Source organism: Lichenostomus cassidix, chromosome Z (genome assembly GCF_008360975.1).
Source record: "Lichenostomus cassidix isolate B80296 chromosome Z, HeHo_3.0, whole genome shotgun sequence".
NCBI classification, from domain to species: Eukaryota; Metazoa; Chordata; class Aves; order Passeriformes; family Meliphagidae; genus Lichenostomus; species Lichenostomus cassidix.
Genome location: NC_139511.1, coordinates 54,152,020 through 54,173,392, shown reverse-complemented (window position 1 = coordinate 54,173,392; position 21,373 = coordinate 54,152,020). Strand labels below are relative to the sequence as shown.

Genomic DNA, 21,373 nt, shown 5'->3' with positions numbered 1-21,373 from the left:
TACTCTGTCTGAAGGTTTCTTGCTGGAATAAAGAAGCAAGGTTCTCCAAAACACATATGAAATGGTATATAAAATCATCAACCATGACAATTCTAGAAGTTCTGGAAAGTTACAAAATTTCGTATGTATAGTATATTCAAAATTCTGGTCATTGTGGGTTCATTCCAACTTATATTACTCTGTGATCTGTTTTATTTGTTGTCACTGCTAGCTTAGTTCTGTAGGAGAATATGTGTATGCTCAAATTTTATGCCATCTGATAACCTTCAGTGATGCTTCTAATCTTTTGGATTTTTTTTTCAATCCCTCTGACTTTTAGGTTTCAGTTTTACCTTATAGCACTGAATTTCTTCAACTGTTTAAAAGAAAGCTATTTCTACGGAAGAAGCTCAAGTGCACTGTACTGTAAATGGAAAGGGCTTGGCATTATGACAGCATGTAAATAAGCTGAGACACTTGCTAAAAGAAAATGATTTTTAAAACATTCTACATGTATATAATAAAACTATGGTGTAAGGTAACTGATTTGGGGAAGTTCTTCACATTAAAATCCAGAATGTTCCTTTTTAACTGTGGCAATGTTCTAAAGAACAACCGTTCAAACCCTTCTAATGCTTGGTATGTTTCTTACAGTGTCTTATAAATTCAATTATTCTTTACTGTCATTTCAGCAAACCTGTGATCTTGAACATGTAAAGCCTGAAACAAAGCGGTATCTAGAGAAATCTGTTCAAGTGGGGAGAAGAAACGGACTCCATCTTCCTAAAAAAGTGCAGAAAGTAAATATGGACTGTTGGTTTATAAAGCAAAGGTTACAAACTGTTGAAGGGATAAATTTGTGGTTGGTTCACTGTACTAAGCATTATATTTGAGCTTCATGCTTTTGCAACTGCTGAATTACTGCTCTAATCGTAACTACTTCTAGATCCATTCTTTAAATTTCAGTCACTTGAAGGTTCTTAACTAACCTGATAGACACCTGTGATACACAGTGGAAAGAGGTATGCATTACCTCATAGCCTTGAGAGTAAAAGAAGCCTAGCTGAAAAAGTTATGTGATTACAGAGAATGCCTAAATTAGATTCCTAGGGAAGAGACCTCTCAAAATATGTTACTAGTGAGTCTGCACTTCTATTCAAAAGTATGTTTAACTGTTGCAAACATACACTTAGGCTAGTTTCAGTTAACTGGTGTTGTAAAACCTGTCCAAGATTTTAGCATTTCACCTGAAAAAAAAAATCAAAGTAAGTCTAAGGAGAAAACAAGCTGCTCTGAGAACTTTTCTTCATTAGGGCGGAACTGACTTGGAAAGCAATTGTCACTTCAGAAAATTAGGAAGTAAAATTGTCAGCATCTGGGATGCTGTGGCATCCCACACTTAAGGGGAAGGGACCACCCAAGATTCACATAGATGCTTGTTGCTGAAAAGAACAACAAAATCAAAGGGTCTGCAAAAACTTACAAAGTTTTATTAGTAAATTGTATATTTGGCGTGGAAATTGGTATGTTAGTCCCTGACCTAGTATAAGCATGTGGGAGTGGGTTTTGGATAAAGGGGGTAGACCAAAAGGGGAAAGGCAGAGATATAAATGAATTAAAGAGAGGGAGAGAGAAAGAAGAAAGGGAGAAGGACAGATCACCATTCATGCCTTCAGCATCAGTCTGACTGACAAGGTGTCCAGAGTCCTGGGGGCACTGCCTGGGCTTGGATGGGGGTACTGTTATATAGACAAGCTTTCCTTGCCCTGGGAAAAGTTTTGCACTTTCTAGGTAAGTTAGTCATCATGCACAGTCTGTTCTTTAGACTTTTCTGGAAATGGGTCAGAGGGCTTTAGGGATCTTCGGTGGTCTTATTCCTCCCCCTCTACATTCCAGGCATGTTGCTCCACCTCATTCCTGTCTTTTTGCTGTTCTGAGTTGTGTTTATCTCAAGGAGCTAGGTCAAGGACATTTGTCCCAGAAAAGTGCTGTCCTACCTCGGTATGGCCCTTTGTCCAGTCACATCTTGTTCTTTCTCACAGCATGTTGTTGCCAACAGTCCTTGGCTGTTGTTACCTACAGTCCTTGGTTGGCGCCGTAGCTATCCTGCTATTGGTGTTTGAGACATACACACTAGGCCCTTATCTTCTGGGATTCTACAGATGCCAACATAGTTACCTTCAAATTCTGAGTGATATTTCTGACTTTATTATGACCTTTATTTCTGACTGTTGAATAGACTTAACCCTTTGTAGAAAATAATCATTCTTCATCCACATCCTTCAGCTAGTGAGAACAGTTTGGTGTGCATTTTCACAGTTTAATATTACTGGATGCCTCTGAAGGTATTTTGAAATTCTTTAGGATACAATAGTTGAATTATATTTAGGTTAAAAAAATGGCTAATGGTAATCTTTGCCAAGTTTTTTTATTTGGTGTGCATTCTCTTACTGATAACTACTATTTTTTTTTTTTAACTAGACAGTAAGGTATAGAAACTTGTTATGAGGTGTATTAGAAAATGTTTTAGAATCTTGAATATCAGGGTTTTAAAAAAGGTTTTGGAATGGCCTTATATTGTGAGAGCAGCCTCTTCTGTCTGTCATACCATACCCATACAATTCCAAAGCAGTGTTTTTGAGTAGGTTGCATGCATTTTTACTCCCTTCATTCTCATTGATTTTAGAGGACATTTTTACACTTAAAATTGTAATTTAGCTTTTCAAATAAAAGAAAATAATTGAGTGTTAGCACATAAAACTGTTCAGTGAGTGTGTTTAATCTGTTCAACCCCCTCTGATCAGAGTTTAAAATGTTGGAGCAATAGCCCTTGGCAACAATACTACTCAGGACCAGAAGAAGCATTAAAGGAAGGTTATGATGCTACCTGCAATGTGTTTGTTGCTCAGTCCTCAACCAGTGTTGGTTAGTGTTTACTGTTGGTTAGTAGAGAGCCTATCTGAAATAAAATGAGATGTTGCTCGTGTGGAGGATAAAAATTGCCAATTTCGATTTTTGTTTTTCCACTAAGTTCAGTTTATTCCCGATACAGGAAATAAAGACAATGAAGAAAAAATTGAATGAGCTGTGTATAGATTTTAACAAAAACCTGAATGAGGAAAACACATTTCTTGTATTTTCTAAGGAAGAACTTGGTGAGTAGTATGCTTGCTGTTTCTCTTTTTTCAACCTTCCAGTTTAACTGGTTTTTGCCCCATGAGTAATGGTTAGATCAAGTGAAATTCTGACAGTTTCCCAGTCTTTTCTGTTTCTCTTTAGTCCTTCTCCAGAATCAATATAGAGTTATCTTTTGTGGGTGTTCATGATGTCTTCATACGTTTCTGCTTCCTGAGATGTTTGCCTTGCATGAAGTTAGCATATTGGTCCTACTTTCTTTAGCATAACTTTACTCTGTTCCTTTCCTTGGCTATCATCAAGCAATTCCCTGTGCATTACATTAGATGTAATTATTGGGAAAGCTTTTTTTAGTCCTTCAATACATTTTAACTAATTCAGTAATTTAAACCAAGCTAGAGATTTCATGTGACAGAGAATTTGGGGATTCATTGTCTGAAGGGAATCACATAAAATATGCTCTAATAACGGAGATTTTTTGTGTCATTCAGTATTTATCAGGTACCCTTACATGTATTTCTCTTTTGCTTGCAGTTGTTCCCAAATTTTGTTTTGCTTGGTGGAATTTGAAAAAGTTTTACCAAATAGTTGTAGAAAGAGGTATATTTCTGTAGAGATTTCTGATGTCAAAGTAGATTGCAGCAAAACAAATGCAACAGTCTCACAAAAACAGGGGAGTAGATAATTTTGGTAAACATGGGTTATTAAACTGTATTCTACAGATGGCCTTCCTGATGACTTTATTAACAGTTTAGAGAAGACTGAGAAAGACAAATATAAAGTTACCTTAAAGTATCCCCACTATTTTCCTGTTATGAAGAAGTGCTGCATTTCAGAAACCAGGAGAATAATGGAATCTGCCTTTAACTCAAGATGCAAAGAGGTACGTTGTGTATTGACTATTCTACAGTGCAGTGACAGAGTTGAAAAACAGAGATAGACATTCAAATGTTATGTTTGAGTTTTGCATATTGTATAGTTTTATGAAATCAAAACTTATCAGCATGATCTTTAAGAGTTCGTTGCTCCAATTTATTCTGATGTCCTGAGACCTTAGAAGTTGATGATCTGCCTCTGTGTGTGTGAATTTGTATGTATTTTAATGTTCAAGTGGTGCTGTTAATAGAAGTGGGATTTTGATCTTTTGTGAAATTTCCCTACACTGTTCTGCAGATGCTTACTGACACTTTTCTCACAGAAAAGGATGTCTGATTGTGGCTTCAGTTGTGGCTTCTGTAGTCCTTTGGGGTTCTTCAGAATAGAGAGAGGTTATTTAAGCACAGGCTTTAATTATAAATACAGGTGATTAAATGTGAACTTAACGGATTGCATATGTGCACAACTAGACAGGTACAAAATAAAAAAAATGGTTGAATGGATAAAAGATGTGTTGTTCAGAGAATTATACTGTACCAGCTGTGCTTTAGAGAACAATGGCAGAGTTAAGCTTTTATGCTTGAAATGCTGGGAAATGTGATGAGTACAAGATAAGATAAAATTACACCAGGAACAGAACACTTTGCAAGTGTACAGACATAAGGAGATTTGATGATAAAACAAGGGACAACCTTCAAATCTAGCGTTTGGGGTTTTTTTTCCCCTGAGAGATCTCAGTTTTTCTAGAACTAGAGGTTTACACAGTTATGTTTTCAGCTTCTTGAGTATTCGTCAAGATCTGGGGGTTTGTGTTTTAAATCTTTCTCTGACTGCTATTGTCAGAGTGGCAAAAGAAGGAAATTTGCAAACAAGCTTTGAATGTTGACATAATAGATTAGCAATCTGTCCTCATCACTAAGAAGCAATCAAGTCTGCTGTTAGCAATTTCCCTGTTATCATAAATGATTTCATATAAATGATTGATAAAGGAAGTAAACTCTTCACAACAGCAAAGATTTGTTATTATCCTAAAAGGAAATTATGTATATTTTGATTAATTAAAAAGGATAAGTTATAATAAGGAGAGTAACAAATGAGGTCAACTGGAAAACCAGCTACCTGCAGTCAAATATTGAGAAAAAAAATTCCAATAATCTAACTAAATGTAGGTTACATTGTATTTTTATCTTAAAGTGTTTCAATTGAAATGTCTTTTGTTTCATAGGATTACAGATATTATTGAGATACTTGTTTTGATAACATGTGTTTTCTGGTTTCATTTTACAAATTTGCTGGCCTTCTTTTTTCAGGAGAACACAAAAATTCTGCAGCAATTGCTCCCACTAAGGGCAAAAGTAGCAGAGCTTCTTGGTTATAATACACATGCCAACTTTGTCCTGGAGGTAAACACTGCGAAGAGCACAGAGAACGTAACAACCTTCTTAGGTTCGTTCATATTTATAAGCAATACTTGTATATTTAATGTAGCAACATATCTCCTCAGCCAAGATGAATTTAAATACATAACTGGGTCACAATGTCCACGAGGTTTAGCAAGAAAAAGAACTCTGCTGCCTCTGTTCTGGCATATATTTTTTAGACCATAGCTGTACAAATTCAATTGCTCCAAATCAGGAAGCACAGGGCTGGTTCTGAGAAAAACTACTTTCTGACTGCCAGTATAAGCAAGTGGTTAAGTCTTTCTCTACCCCAAAATGCAGTTATCCTAATTTAGGACCAGAGCAACATGTGCAGCTTAAGCAATTTTATCTGTTCAAGAGACTGCATCAAAACTGCAGCTTTTAATTCCCAGTTTTTGTGTATCTGTAGCCTTAGTGTCTTTTTCTGATACAGCAGCATTAAGTATGATGAAAGATTACAGTATGTAATGAAGCAACTTCCATGAGCTGGATTAAAAAATTACTTTTGGAGTGATGAATTAGATCTGGAATTCAAAAGCCCTGTAATGGAATTTTATCTGAAAACAGAGATATCTTGAAAATTTTAAGCATAGTAGTTTATGAATTTGGAGTCATCCTGTTGATGTCAGCAGGCTCTTGTGAGTGGAGTTGACCTCTACTTTCTAGAATTATGTAGCTCCGCAGAATAGTATGCGTTCCTCTATTACTGTGTCCTAACAGCACTTGGGGGAGTGGATGTTGATGTATCATGCAACTCCTCAAATAAATTAGTACAAAAATAAGGTATATTTGTTGGTAGTGGCTTTTTTTGTGTTTATGCATCAATAAAGAGGTTCAAATGCTTCTCTCTCCAAACCAGTAATTCTGTTGCATTTCTCCTGAAATGATCCTGCATGAGATGAGATCCATATTTGGCAATACCAATTACCAGTATGCTTGATAGTTAAATCATACTTACTTTTGATTTATTATCAAATGTGAGATTTTTTTAAAGTGTACTTTAAGTACTTTGGATTTTTTTTTCCATTATATTATTGTTATACTGTGTTTTTTCATTTATTTTGCAGTTGACACACATAATTTGGCAGCTGCTTTTTACAGTATGAGATCAGATACTTTTATATTCTTAATCATGCTTCATGGTAACTTTCACAGAGGGAGAATATACATCAAATTAATCATCACTTTTAATTTAGTTCTTTTCATATATCCTCAGCTATAAGCATGACAGTGTATTTTGCTCTACTTTGTTCCTATCCATGTTTTAAATCAAATGTTCGTAAACTGATTCTATGTCTAGGAAGAAGAATAGTCTCTCCTATGACATATTCTGAAGTTAGCACAGTACAAGCTGCAAACAGTATTTCAATCATGTAAATGCATTTAATGCCTTAAAGTCTTCCTAGAAACAGGGGTGGCAATTCCTAAATTTTGCACTCTAGGTATCAACAATGAACATTAGCATGAATTCTTAATGAAGAAAAAAGTTTCTTATAAACCAGAAATATTTACAAGAAAATAAGCACAATATGTACTGTATGGAAGTTTCAGTAAGCTTAAATATTTTATATTCAATATGTGTGCTTCATAGTACTATGATGCCTTCTTGTCTGAGAAAAGTATATCGGAAGAAATTTGAATCATGGAGATTAATATGCAGAGGCTTTGCTAGTCTAGACACCAGCCGTCCTATAAGGCAAGAACTCTTGAGTCTCTTGGTTTTTTAAGGGACTTTAGTTAGAAATATTGAATTTTGTGTTGCACTTCCTTCCAGTAACTAATAGTAGTTGTAGCGTTTGGCTGAGATTAGATGAGGTAAAATCAAAGGATCCAAGCATGAGTGTCTCGTGTTACTTTTCATTTCTGATGTCTTGGAAAAGTTCTAAATTTACCAAAACCCTTCACAGCACTCTTAGTCCTACATGGAATACTATATCATAGCATGCCTGCAATTAAGACTCCTTAGGACAAGAAACCAGATATTATTTGCTGTTGGCCAATGAATGGAAAACATCCACTTGTGGAGCATGTACTCGAAGGGTTGAAGGGTTGAAGGGTCCAGTGTATTTTACAGGAATACACATTATAGTAAAGATCATGGAAGTTGACTCCAAGACAATCTTTATTTCAGATGATTTGAGTAAGAAGCTAAAGCCACTGGTTGAGGAAGAAAGGCAATTCATTCTAGATCTGAAGAAAAAGGAATGTAAAGAAAGAAACTTTGATTATGATGGAAGAATCAATGCGTGGGATCTTCATTATTACATGAACAAAACTCAAGAGCTGAAGTACTCCATTGATCAAGAAAAATTGAAGGAATACTTCCCAATTGAGGCTGTTACAGAAGGCTTACTGAACATTTACCAAAAGCTGCTGGGACTTGAATTTGAGGAAATAGAAAGTCCTCATGTTTGGCATGACAGTGTTACTCTTTATGCAGTAAAGGATAAATCAACAGGAGAAATGTTAGGGCAGTTCTATTTGGATCTTTACCCCAGGTAATTATGACTTAGCATTTTGCTTATCTGTTTAAAATGGAATTTGTCTTAATAGGTTGCTGCTTGTGTGGTTAAAATTAAATGCATTTGGAAGTAAGTATTTGTTTCACTGACAAGATTATTACTGTGTTCATTAAGTTGTCCTCTGGACTCTGTTCAGGTTTTTTAATGTTAATTTTTTTAAAGTATTTCCATATTTCTTGCTTATATTCATTTTATGAAGCATCACAACTTTGTTCATATTTTTGATAGCACTGCTGTCTACTCAGTTGTCCATAACTTTTTGCATCTATGAACTTTTCTCCTTCCTAATGTAATACTGGGTTTTAATTTTCATTTCTGTTGAACTGTTACTCCAGCCTGCTCAGATCAATTATATTTCTGTCTGCCAAGTGTTCCTAGTTTCTGCCAGTTCCTCTTTACACTTTAGGTGTATTTTATACCCCATTGTCCAGACTGCTAAAGATAATATCAACTAGATGAGTACCAAGAACAGATTCCTGTTGAGCATCCATTCAGATTTACTTCCATGTTGATCTCTGTAGCTCTCCAGCTCTCTTTGAAGCTATTTACACCATCATCTGTGTTTTATCAAATGTTAGGAGACTAGACTGATTTGACAGGATTTATTCTGAGCTAGTCCTTTTTGGCTATTCATTGCTAGTGTTTTGTTTGCTTTGGTATAAGGTTTTTTAGATTAGTATTTAGCATTATATAAATTTGTTGATAGTCTTTTTTCATGTAAGTTGATTAAAGGTTTTCTGGCCTGAGAAAATTAAATTACTCAATACAGTAGTACACAAACTAATCTTTATACAGTAGCATACCTGCTTCCACCTGCTCACCTTCAGGTGTTCACCTGCTTCCACCTTTACATATATCTTGTGAATTGCTGAAGGTATGTGTTAGTAAGAGTTCTCTGACTTAATCTGAATAGTTGACTGAATAGTTTAGGGCAAAAATTTCAAAGTAATTTTTCTTTAAACTCTTGTATCACAGTGAAAATACAATGTACTGTATTCTTTAGTCTCCTGTAATAAAAAAAAAATACTGCATCAGAGAACAGAACCTAGTCCTTCTTGTTGCAGTAGCAGTAAAAAACACAGTTGACATCTAACGTATATATACTTTAAGCATTTCAGTAAAAACCAGATTCTTGTGAATGCTGCTGGGAATCTTGAACTGTTGTGATTTCAGTGTGAAGTACAAGGGCCTTTTTTCCCGTTGTGCTCTTAACTTAGTGAGTCTTAGAAGTAATGAAAAGATGTACATTTTTTGTGTAAAACTTTGGGTAGAGACACTGACTGACTGTCCCTGTTCTTGAATAGGCTTCGCCATTCTGGTGAGCAGGCTTGTGATTTGAAGATAGTATCTGATATATTTTCTTACACAGAGAGGGAAAGTATGGGCATGCAGCCTGCTTTGGTCTACAACCCGGCTGTCTTCTCTCTGATGGCAGCAGATTGATGTCTGTAGCTGCTCTGGTAACCAACTTCACAAAACCGGCGTCAGGCCATCCATCGTTGCTGCGACATGACGAAGTAAAGACTTACTTCCATGAATTTGGTCATGTAATGCATCAGATATGTGCACAGGTGAGTGATGTTTCTATTCCAGTGTAAGACTTACTTCTTTCTCCACTGTCTCAAAGAGAAGTATAAGTCTGTTTTGGTGGTTTGTAATTTTAGTAAAGCATTTATGCAGAGTTTTGATTATTTTTTAAAGTGTCAGGTTCTTTTTTTGTTTTAATATTTATTTAAAAGCAACAAATATGCCTTATTATGAAAAATATTTTCATAGCAACATGTGCTTTTGTATTTGCATCATGCAGGGGTCTATTTAATCATGATAGGTACATGTGTAAGGTGAGAAGATGCTCAGTCATGGCTTTGTTTAAAGGGCTTTTTATTACTTCTAGTTTCACACTAGGTATCAGAAACAAAAGGAAAGGTTGCTGTACCTAGGAATGAAAATAATTTCTGAAGTTAGATGACCTCCAGCATTTTGGCATTAGTACTGTTGAGAGCTATCACTCTTGACAAGCATAAAACAGGTGTTGCCTGAGCTATTTTATTTTCTTCTCTCTGACAGATTAGGTTTATTGCAGTAACCAGAAACAACAGAAGGTAGTTTCAGGTTTTTCATCAAGATACCAATAAAGTTGTAAAATTGCTGTTTTCATTTTTACTTACATACAATGTTGATACTGCCAGATGATAAATTATTAGTCTAATGAAAATTGTATTATTTCAGAAAGAGGTGTGTCAGTATTCACACACCAAAAAATTCACAGTTATCTACAAATTCAGATTTTATATGGCACTTCCTTCATCTTCTGTATAAACAAGTACCAAATAATAAAATCAAGTAAAAATGACCCACATTAGATTTTAATTCTTGACCCTAATCCTAGAGACTGGGACTGCAGAATAAATAAAGAATGTCATCACAGAAATCCCTATATTAAATCCAGAGTTAATAAGGGATATTTTGCTTAGATATTTTTTAATCATCTTACAGGTAAAAATATTATTTTATCATGTTTACCCTGTGATAGGTGTTTCTGATATCAAAAATTGAGGAATGAAACCTAGACAATATAGAAGGTGTTTATAAATGAAACACATTTGGCGTTGATATAAAACACTGCAAAACTGACTGCAACATTTTGACAACCAGTGAGGATGTGTCTGGGTATTTTGGAATCCCTTCTGAGCATCCAAAGCCAGCAATTCCAATGCATATGTACTTCACTTGCTATGGAATTGCACACAGATCAGGGAGGTTTGCTTTCCAGTTGTCTCTCGCACTGCTCTGGTGTTTTCTGTGTGCCCAGTTGCCATGTGTACTTCTCCTGTATTGTATGTAAATAGTTATTTGTATGTGTGCAGACTTGCTAGTCCCACATAAGAACATCCTGTCCTCTGGAATTTATGTTTACAAAGGACTGTCTTGTTTCATATGGTGATTTGTTTAAGCATGTTAAGACTTGACATTTAAGTGCTGTGCAAGGATAAGACTGGGAGGGAATTTCTGAGCTGCTGGTAAAGGTCTGATACTTGATGTAATATACTGGAAAAGTGAGATATACGGTTGGAGAGTGAGATCAGGGCAGGGAGGGGATTTGTTTATGCTGCTCAGGAAGGAGAGCTCTTGAAGTAACTTGAACCAAATGTCTTGGTACGTTTTGTTAGTGTGGGGGCACTTGTGTATTCGTAAATGAAGGTATCTGAAGGCCACTTGCCTTTTGCTCTAGCCACTTCTATCACCATTTCTTCCCTGAAACTGATGCTTCCTAGCTTTTCTTCATAGTTGCTATTCAGCAGGGACAGTAAGAAGGGCCAGCTTGTTGCAACAATGGATTTGAGCAGCCTACAAGAGTAAAAGAAGTCACAAGTTTTACTCCTTTTGTGTTATTACTCTGAAGACACGAGAGGAAGACACATGCATGTGACACAGATGTCAGTTCAAGGTTGTGTCCTGTATTACACATGCTTTTTTGATAACCCTGCAAGACAGTAAGTTCAAAAGCCTGAAATCCTGTGAGCATCTCTTCCGCAGTGGAGGATGGACTGTAAGAATATCAACAGCTCTTAGAGAGGACAATGAGAATTCTTTTAGCGCTTAAAATGTCTTTTTAGCATGTTGACGAGAAGGGGGAAAAAATAAAATTGAGCTGGCAAGAGGAGGTAGACTTACTACTAGACAAGGGTGGAGTGGTGGTAGGAAGGCTCTGCAGAGGGATCTGGGCAGACCAGTTGCATAAGGTTCAACAAGACCCTGTACTGAGTCCTGCCCTTGGGTCACAACAACCCCAGGCAGTGCCACAGGCTGGTGCAGAGTGGCTGGAAAGCTGCCCAGTGGAAAAGGACCTGGGGGTGCTGGTGAGAGCAGCTGAACATGAGCCAGGGTGTGCCCAGGTGGCCAAGAAGGCCAATGGCATCCTGGCCTGGATCAGCAATAGTGTGGCCAGCAGGACCAGGGCAGGAATTGTCCCCTGCCCTGGTACTCAGCATTGGTGAGACCACACCTCAAATCCTGTGTTCAGTTCTGGTCCTCTCACTGCAAGAAGGACATTGAGGTGCTGGAGTGAGTCCAGAGAAGGGCAGTGGAGCTGGGGAAGGGTCTGGAGCACAAGTCCTGTGACAAGCAGCTGAAAGAGCTGGGGGTGTTTAGCCTAGAGGAAAGGAGGCTCATGGGGGACTTTATTGCTATCTACAACTGAAAGGAGCTTGAAGCAAGGTGGCAGTCAGCTTCTTCTCCTAGGCAACCAGCAGCAAGACAAGAGGAAATGGTCTTAAGTTGCACCTGGGGAGGTTTAGATTGGATATTAGTAAAAATTTTTTTTCACTGAAAGAGTTGTAAAGCTTTTAAATGGTCTGCCCAGGGAAATGGTGGAGTCAGCATCCCTGGGTGCATTCAAAAAACATGTGGATATGGTTCTTGAGGACATATGTCAACAACTTAATGGTGAACATGGTGGTGATGCTGGGTTGGTGGTTGTAATTGATAATCTTAAAAGTATTTTCTAGCCTTTATGATGCTGTGAAACCAAATAATTTCTGTGTATTTGAACAGCTGTCTTTCAGAGCTTACTTTTTAGAAATACTGGGATTTAGAATATATTGTAATGAAGATTCTGAACTGTACAAACTTTTCTTCAAAATTAGTATTGGGGGAGTTTCTTAAACATGAAGTTATTGTTGATACTAAAATAAAGTTTTAATGTGTTTGGCTTTCAGAGGAAAGATTCCTTTATCAAAGTGCCAGATTTGAAAACTTTTCATGGATAGGTTGCTAGGATTTGTTTATTTCAGAGTGTCTATTACTGGCTAAAAAAACTGTGTCGTATGTTAACCACATATGTCACTAATTAAGACAAATAGGGCAACACAATAGAATAAGTTGGTTAAGTAAAGTCTGTGAATCAGTGTGGTAGACGACTGCAATACAATAACTTAAGTGTATGGTTGGAGTTTATTATTTTACTCTGGGGAAATACAACAAAATTCTATAATAATTTACCAGTTATATCATTGTCACAAGACAGCATGAAAACATTTTTATTCCTGTCATAACCTAAAAGGTAAAAATCAATAATACTAAAAAAATTGAAGTACTGTTCTACACCAGTAGGAAATGCAGTGCATAACTACTAAGTAGTGTACTTTATTCCTGGATAATAGTCTTATATCTGATTTTTTCCTCCTTTCTTTAAATTTCATTTGTAAATTATTACTATTATTATTATTATTGGTCTGTTAAAATAATTCCTTTTATTGTGATTTACACTGAAATTTTGACATCTGAAATGTAATATTCTGCTAGAAATCTTGGCTTCTATTTTACTTTAATTCAATGGCTTTTTTTTCTAGACTGATTTTGCGAGGTTTAGCGGAACTAATGTGGAAACAGACTTTGTAGAAGTACCTTCCCAAATGTTTGAGAACTGGGTGTGGGAAAAAGAGCCACTACAACAGATGTCAAGACATTACAAAGATGCGACCCATGTCGGAGACACTCTCCTTGAGAAACTTGCTGCCTCTAGACTTGCTAATACAGGTATCTTTCTGCCTTTTCTCCCCACAGGATATGTATAAAAGTATATAATTTTAAAAACTGACAAAACATAACAAGCCTAGTCAATTTCTTATATACGCTTACCACTGTCTTTCTGGGTTTATTTGTATGAGTACCCCCACTAATAAAGGCTATGATGATATATAGAACATTTTGCAGGAGCAGTAGCTGGTCTGATTTTTCAGGCTCCCTACAGGACTAAAATACTTTTCCTCTCCGTGGAACTTTTTTACCTATCAGCTTTGTTTAAAATTGGTGGTGTGTGTGCTGGGTGAAGGAGAGTGGTCTGTTGTGGTCTGGTGTGGGTTTTGTGGGTTTTTTGTTTTTATGTTATTTGTACTCCAGAACAGGCCCTGTGCAGGAATACATGTATTGTCTACATTTGATTTGCATGCGACAATTGACAGATACGAAAGTTATTTGCAAATTTACTGAACAGACATAATATAGCCCAGACAGAACTGTTGCAGACCTTACATGTATCTCCAAACTAAGATTGTAATCTCACGTCATTACCTATCATGTCATTATTATTCTATCACTCTCACCTCGTTATTCTTGTAATAAGATATTCCCATTTATGGTAAAATTCGTCATTAAGCTACTCCTGTTTATTTTATACTGCTTTCCTATCTTGAACAAGAAGTCTTTGTCCTTGTGGCTTGGACAGACTCTAGCTGCAGAAGCATTTTGTCTGAATAAAGGTTCATCTCTTGTACCTTCTCAAAAAAAGCTTACAGCAGCTGCAGCAGCAGTTCTTGATGTCCTTTGAAGTGTCTTAAGGTAGATAAACTGTGCAGGCCCTGAATGAAATGATATATGGTAAATCATGACAGCTTAAAATATTTAAATATTAAAATTTGCTTTTAAAATACCTGTTTTATTTTAGCTTCGATCCATGAGGAAAATCCCATTTGAAAAATGGAGCTTAACATGGTCATTCCTTTATTAAAACTATGCCTCTCAACACTTTGTAACTGGAGTAATTCAGATGGAAATTATGCAATTCCAAAATGCTAATAATTTAGTATGCATGTTGAGGTCTTTAAAGGAAAGATGCAAATGACACTCCAGCTATTTTGACTCTGGTTATTCAAATGTTTTTACCCAAATAGGCCTTTTAACCCTCCGTCAGATTGTCTTGAGCAAAGTTGACCAGGCATTACACACAAAGCCGTCTGTTGACCCAGCAGATGAGTATGCTAAATATTGTATGGAGATTCTAGGAATTCCTGCCACGCCAGGTATGTCAGTATGGAGATTTTATACAACATGTCCAAATGGTTCAATTTAACTTGCCTTTCTTTCCCAATAATGCTTGCCATACAAAAAACAGAGTTGTTTATGGAATAATCTACTTTATGAAGCTGAAATAATTCTTTTGAAACTTAGGGTGATCTTAATGATCTCTTCTGAAGGAAGATTAATGTAAACATAAAACTCACCCTTTGACAGGATATATTTTATAGTACCTAACGTGAATTCCACTCCAGATGTTCTGTTACATCTGTGTGGGATGAAGTTTGGTTTGTTTTCAACAGAGTATGTCCAGTACTTTAAGGCATACTCACACCCTTTATGTTAAAAGTTTCAAAGTAGTGGATATAAATTCCTTATTCATTTAATGTTGAAGTATACATCGAAGATGTAACTGTAATTGATTTCAGTAACTTGATGTTAATCTACTTTTCAAGGAACAAACATGCCAGCTACTTTTGGACATTTGGCAGGTGGTTATGATGGTCAGTACTATGGATACCTGTGGAGTGAAGTGTTTTCCATGGATATCTTTTATAGCTGCTTTAAGCAAGAAGGAATAATGAATCCAAAGGTAGGTGATGAATACTTTTTGATAAATACTTCTGTTGCACTTTGTCTCAGAAACCACATCTATTGCTGTCGTGATCCATAAGTATAACATTCTCAAGTACTACTTCTGCACTTGTCAAGTTCGGATCAACAACAAAAAAAGGTGTAAAAGTAACTTCTATAAAATAATCTTAAAATTTCCAAGAGTGATTGGATGTTAATACAATTCTTACATCATCATATATTTAATACTGTAGCACTTTTAAGCTGTTGTGTTACCTTGTGTAATGCCTTCCTCTGTAATTTTAGACTGAAAAAGCATTCCTCCATTGCAAAAGCAGATTGATCTGCTGTGAAACCTGTATGATAGTGATGCTCTGTTTCTTTCACATTTCCATTACATTTTGTGTACCTCAACTGTGTGGTCCTTTTATGTAGTTACTATTTAGAAAACTGAATTTATTTTAAGCTTTCTCTGTCACAGTACAGCATAGCATGAAAATTGTTTTATCTTCAGTATAACTCCCAAGTCCCTTTTGAAGTCCAAATTACTAAGAGGTTCTAGATTTACTGGGTCCTTTTTCCTTAGTGTAATTCTCCAGCCTCTTCTGCCTCCAGCAGAAAAAAAATTATAATTAATGATGTGGTTATTAGTCCTGCCAATTCTGGCAACATTTTTCAGAGATTATAGTATTAGACTTGAGTTGAGGTGCTGCAGATGAAATAGATGAGTTCTATCATGGGAAAGACCTTTTGGTTTTCCTGATCCTCTTATCTGTGTTCTTGATTCAGCCACCACCACTAGTTCTTCCTTTCAATAAAAGTATACAAGAAAGAAATGAAGGAAAGAGTAGAAAATGCATGACTGTCCTTTTCCTCTCCTGTAATTTGCCTTCTTTCCTCCTTGTCCTTATCACAGCAACCAGAGCTTCTAGAACTGTTCAGTCCTCTAGAGGGTGGAGATAGTAAACAAGATTGGATTTTGATCTGGGCAGATAGAGGAGTGCAAAGAGCAGCAGGGTAGGGCTGTGAAACTGAGGCAGTGGTTAGGCCAACAAAACCCAAAAGGGGTTTTATGAAAAAAAGCAGCCAACTTCATAGTTTGACAGAAGAAGTGACATAGGGTTTGGAGGTTAGGATTGATCGTGAAGGAATAAGGATTTGATGCCTTGATAATTTCTAGTTTTTTACTCTTCGTGTATCTGTAACTTGATGTAGTTCTGTGCTTCTTACAAAATGCTAAAAACCTCGGTTCCCAGCACCTTTAGCCGATCCCTCTGAATAGAGATCCAAGGACACATTCATCACCCTAGGGCCTGAAAATATGTGAACAATGGTGGAAGGTGGGGAGCAGGCCTGGAGTGGTTAACATCATCACCTGAAGGTGTGATTGGAGAATTAGGGACCAGTTTAGAATTAGGGACCATGCTAACAGGACAGAACTTATAAAAGGTGAAGGGCTCATGACCTAGTGTCCCATTTTGGGTGTAGTCCCTTCAAGTGGGACTTTGCCTGCCTGAAAGTACCTGGAGGCCTGAATGCATTTGTCTGCTTTTTATACTCCTAATTTTGTCTAGTCCTGTGTTTCAGATTGCCTGCTTTAGGCATCATATTCATGGCAGGTAAATGTGAGAATAAGCATACCTGCTTATTCATTGGGAATCTGGTCACTCATGAGTAAGAGGAGTAGAAAAGAAGTGTCAAGTTAAATGAGTAAACAAAGTAACTTTTAATGGCATGTAGTTCATGTGGATGTTAAAAATGGCATTTCAGGATGGGTCAGACTTGCTGGTTTTTATAACTGCTAACATTTGGAAAAGATGGTTAAGGGTGCTGGTGCCAAACTTGTGGGACTTCGTGTCAGTTTTTTGTTCTGACGTGCCCACACCCCTCCAGTGTCATCACACTTTTGTTCCATCAGTTTTACCCTTTAGTCTCAAAACTCTGTTTTGAGTGACTGTATAGTCAAAACCCTAAGGTCTAGTTTGCCAGAATTGCTCTTTTACCTTTACTTCTCCTGACAGATGCTTTTTATTCTGATTTTTTGTGAGACTTTTTATTTTCTTTGTCTGTGTATGGGAGGCTTTGAAAATAAATTAATTATTGAGTGAATGTTTTTGTGGAACAGCTGAAAGACTAGTGCTTCTTTTGCTGTGAAGCCTGTTATCTAGGCTAAGAAGTGAGGAAGAAAATGGATTATTTATGTGTGTCATTCACTCTCTAGCATTTTTGTACACCAACACTTCGCGTGAATGCTGATATAATTTCAGAGATAGCTGTGGAGATTTTTCCCCTCCCTCTTCAATGCTGTCTTCAAATTAGTTCTCTTTTAACCCAAATAAGTGTGATAGCATCCCACAGGATTGGACAAACAATTTTTTATAAACAAATACCAGATAACAGTATGGTTTTTGTAGTTACTCATACCTTGTTATATCTAGATTTAGACTAGTCTTCAGCAGAGCAGAAAACAAAAATGGTTAAGTTACTGCGACCAGGACTTTTAGAAGTTTGCCTTACTTCTTCCAGTTTGAATAAAGCCTCTACTGTTTTGAGCAACCATTATACAACCTAATTCCAGAGACTGAATCTATAAAAATTCTTCAGCAAACAATTAATTTAATTGGTAGCCACACTCCTCAGTTCTTGCACATTATCTGAAATAACTTCTGGTCTCCCTACAACTGAGCAGTGTTCTGGCTCTGAAGGAACAAAAGCAAAGACTCAAGTCTACTGAAATAATACTTTTAAACTACAAGGAATAATATATTCATTTGCTGCTGATGTTCAGGAAACTAGCACAAATAGTGAAGTGTAAGCAATGCATCAGGGAGGGTGTTTTAATTTTTTTTTTTTTTCCAGCTGTAATTTGGACAATGCAAATGGTAGTTAAATTAAGTCATGGAAGTCCATCACTTAAAAACACCTATGCTTGTTTTCACAGTACAGTGAGGAAGCAATGTGGTGCCGTATTGAGTTGTGGGGGAAATGTATATTTGTATATAAACTGACTAAAAGGAAAAACGTTGTCTTAAATATCAGACACAGCTGCGACATCTGCATGCTAAATAACATTTTCTCATTTATAGTTATGTCTCAGGAGCCCAGAATTCTCCAGATATATATGTTCCTTAAAATATAATTTCTTGTTAAGAAACTCCTCATTATTTACTATTTTCTCAGAAACTTCATTTATTTTTTGAAAGGAATCCATTGTTTCTGAAGCAATAATGTTTCTTCCTGAAATTAAAACCTGAGTTAAGTCTTATTTTATCTAAGATACTTTAATAGGTGAGTTAGATGTGTTTGTATGCATGATATGTACAACTATATATATTATATGGATATATGTGCCATGCCATTCCACAGTGCTGTACCTGTCTTACCTCTGAAGTATCATCTCTGATCTCCAAACAGAGACTAAAGAAAGAGAAATCATCAGTTAGAAAAAGATAATGGGTTCCCTATTCCTGCCAGTCAGTCACAGGGATAATCCTTCACTGAAGATTTTGAGGTTGAGTATTCTTTATGCTTTATAGAATGTCTGCCAGACAAGTTGTGATCGTAGCTTCAAAACCAGTGTAAAACCACAAGAAAAATAATTTCTTTAGAACTGGTCAAATTTCTACTCTCTTGAGTTGTTCCAGCAGATCTAAGTCAAACTTGTGATATATCCTGGTATATCCTAATTTGGTATTAGGAAGATCTGGAAGGAGGAAAGTTGGTTTGATGCCCAAAAAGGTAGGCTGGAAATAAAACCCCATAGACCGGTGTCTATAGAGCAGGTATTTGTTTATTGCAGCACTGGAGGTGAGGGGAATTTCTCCACCGAGCTCACCCACCTTTGTCAAGTGCTGTGGTTTATTTATACATTAAATTTCACTTAGTATTACTATGTCACTATAACATTATCATATATGCCCCGGAACTAATTTACATAACATGATTTCATGGTTATAAATAGCTCTTTTGCACTTGCTTGCGCCTCCCCAGTTGGGTGGTCATGGGGGTTTCACCAATGAAGGCTCCCAGGACCTTCTGTGCATCTGAACTTCTCACCTTCATCTTTGGATCATGGGTAGTTATGATGTTACTTGATCTCTCTGGTTCTAACTGGTTTAAATTCTGTATTCTGTGGCTAATTGGCTTTACATTTGCCAATTTCTCATTAGTGCTATACTTGTCCAACTTTGAAGCTATCCACCTGGTGATGTTTTTTGTCTGTTCAGCATTAAGCAACTGGTTAACCATATAATAGCCATTACATTGTATACAAAGTTATAATTGAAGTTATATTAGTATAAAAGTTATAATCCAGGTTATATAGGTGTAGAAAGCTATAATTCAAATTATATTGATATAGAAAGCTATGATTCAGGTTATATTGATATATTGTTACATTGATATAGGAAAGTTATAATTCAGGTTATGTTGATATCTTACAACTAAAGCTATATAAGCACCTTGTAACTCTGACCCAATTATCATTTTATCATGAGTAGGTTTTTAAATATGCAACAAATGCAGAAAAAGAGGCAGTTGGCAAGATAATAAATACTAACTTTCTGCTTTACCTTCTATCAGGCTGGGATGAAATACAGAAACCTCATTTTGAAACCTGGAGGATCTTTGGATGGAATGGATATGCTACAAAATTTCTTGGAGCGTAAACCAAGCCAGAGAGCTTTCCTATTGAGTAAGGGATTACAAGTTCAGTAAAGTTATGATTCCTTTGTAATGGCATATATGTATGGAACGAACTGGAAATGTCAGTGTATTTTGCATTTTAACTATGTATCACTCTAGGGAAACTGGGTCATTTTTTGATGATTTTTTTAATTGTATAAATAAAAATTTGACTTTTTAAAAAACATTCATAGGTCTACAAAATTCAACACATCAGGGAGAAAGTTTTGAGATGTGAAGAAGCTGAGGAATTTGGATGGTAATATTTTTTAAATTGTTACTAAATAATTCTAATTAATACCAATTAGTATGAGGAATTAATGCCTTGCTTCTCTTTTAGTAGATGCACTTAAATTATGTCTTCTGAATGAATTTTAAAACTAGAGGGGATAAAAAGGACTACCAGCAATAAAGGAAACAGATTCATTCTTATTCTCTATTCTCTATTGTATTGATGTTTCACTGGTGTCTCTGATGGAGATAAAGTGTGTTTGATTTTGTCATTGTTTGGGTTCAGTCTAGCTACCTGACAAATTTCAAGACTGAAAACATGCCTCAGATAACTTGACAGCAGAGATGTTTGTGTGATACTTTCAGACTTAATTCTCATGCATGCTAAATTTTTGTACTATTTGTACATTGCTTTAGTATAACTAAAAAGGAAAACAAAATCAGCCAAAATCTATGACTTTATCAGTTCTTCCACTGCTTGCTCTTTCTGTTGAAGATGACAAATCAGGTCTTTGTTTTCCAAATTATATCAACACTGGAATTGAAATGTTGTACTTGAGCATATATAATGGCTTCAGTTGGTTTAAGTATTTTGAGACACAAATAAGGAAGGAAGGAATAAGATCTTCCTGGTGGGAATGATAAAAGCCAATTAAAAGTTTTCTTGTTCCTTCCAGTGTGGCATGCAGAGATGCTACAAAAAAGTGCAATAGATTGAATGATTTCAGCTGTGGGAGTGTGAAAGTAATCGAAGAATTATTCTGCAGTTTTTCTGCAAGAACAAGAAAAATGAGTCTTACAAGCCAAGTCTACACCATCCAAATAAAGCTGTTAATCCAAGTGCACTTTTCTTGTCTTAGGTATCATATGTTACTGTGGTTTTACTATTGCAGCATGTATATGAATAACTTTTTAATTTTGTTTACTAGCCAATACATTTTAGACATTTGAACTACATCTGGTTGGTGTTGGTTGGTGTTTTTATTTTTTTGTTTAACAGTGAAATAAGAAAATGTGCCTGGTCAACTCAAAAGACTTTTTTTGTCTAGCAGAAGAAAACTGATATCATTCACTTTGGGTCAAATCTGTCAATTTGTTTTAGGGGAAAAAACCTGACGGGAATATTTTCACAATTTGTGTTTCTCAAAGTGAGAAACT

At 36.1% G+C, this 21,373-nt stretch overlaps 1 protein-coding gene across 1 annotated transcript in view; it reads left to right on the top strand.

Moving 5' to 3' along the window:
- NLN (neurolysin) overlaps nucleotides 1-21,172 on the top strand; it is a 38,670-nt gene extending 17,498 nt beyond the window's left edge. The window contains exons 4-13 of the mRNA XM_085042015.1: nucleotides 672-779; nucleotides 3,032-3,134; nucleotides 3,837-3,997; nucleotides 5,301-5,436; nucleotides 7,543-7,909; nucleotides 9,303-9,504; nucleotides 13,285-13,471; nucleotides 14,605-14,733; nucleotides 15,184-15,320; nucleotides 19,883-21,172. Of these exons, the coding sequence (XP_084898141.1) occupies nucleotides 672-779; nucleotides 3,032-3,134; nucleotides 3,837-3,997; nucleotides 5,301-5,436; nucleotides 7,543-7,909; nucleotides 9,303-9,504; nucleotides 13,285-13,471; nucleotides 14,605-14,733; nucleotides 15,184-15,320; nucleotides 19,883-20,017 (1,665 nt within the window). The 3' untranslated portion in view covers nucleotides 20,018-21,172. The remainder of the gene's footprint in view (nucleotides 1-671; nucleotides 780-3,031; nucleotides 3,135-3,836; nucleotides 3,998-5,300; nucleotides 5,437-7,542; nucleotides 7,910-9,302; nucleotides 9,505-13,284; nucleotides 13,472-14,604; nucleotides 14,734-15,183; nucleotides 15,321-19,882) is intronic.
- Nucleotides 21,173-21,373: the final 201 nt, after the last annotated feature.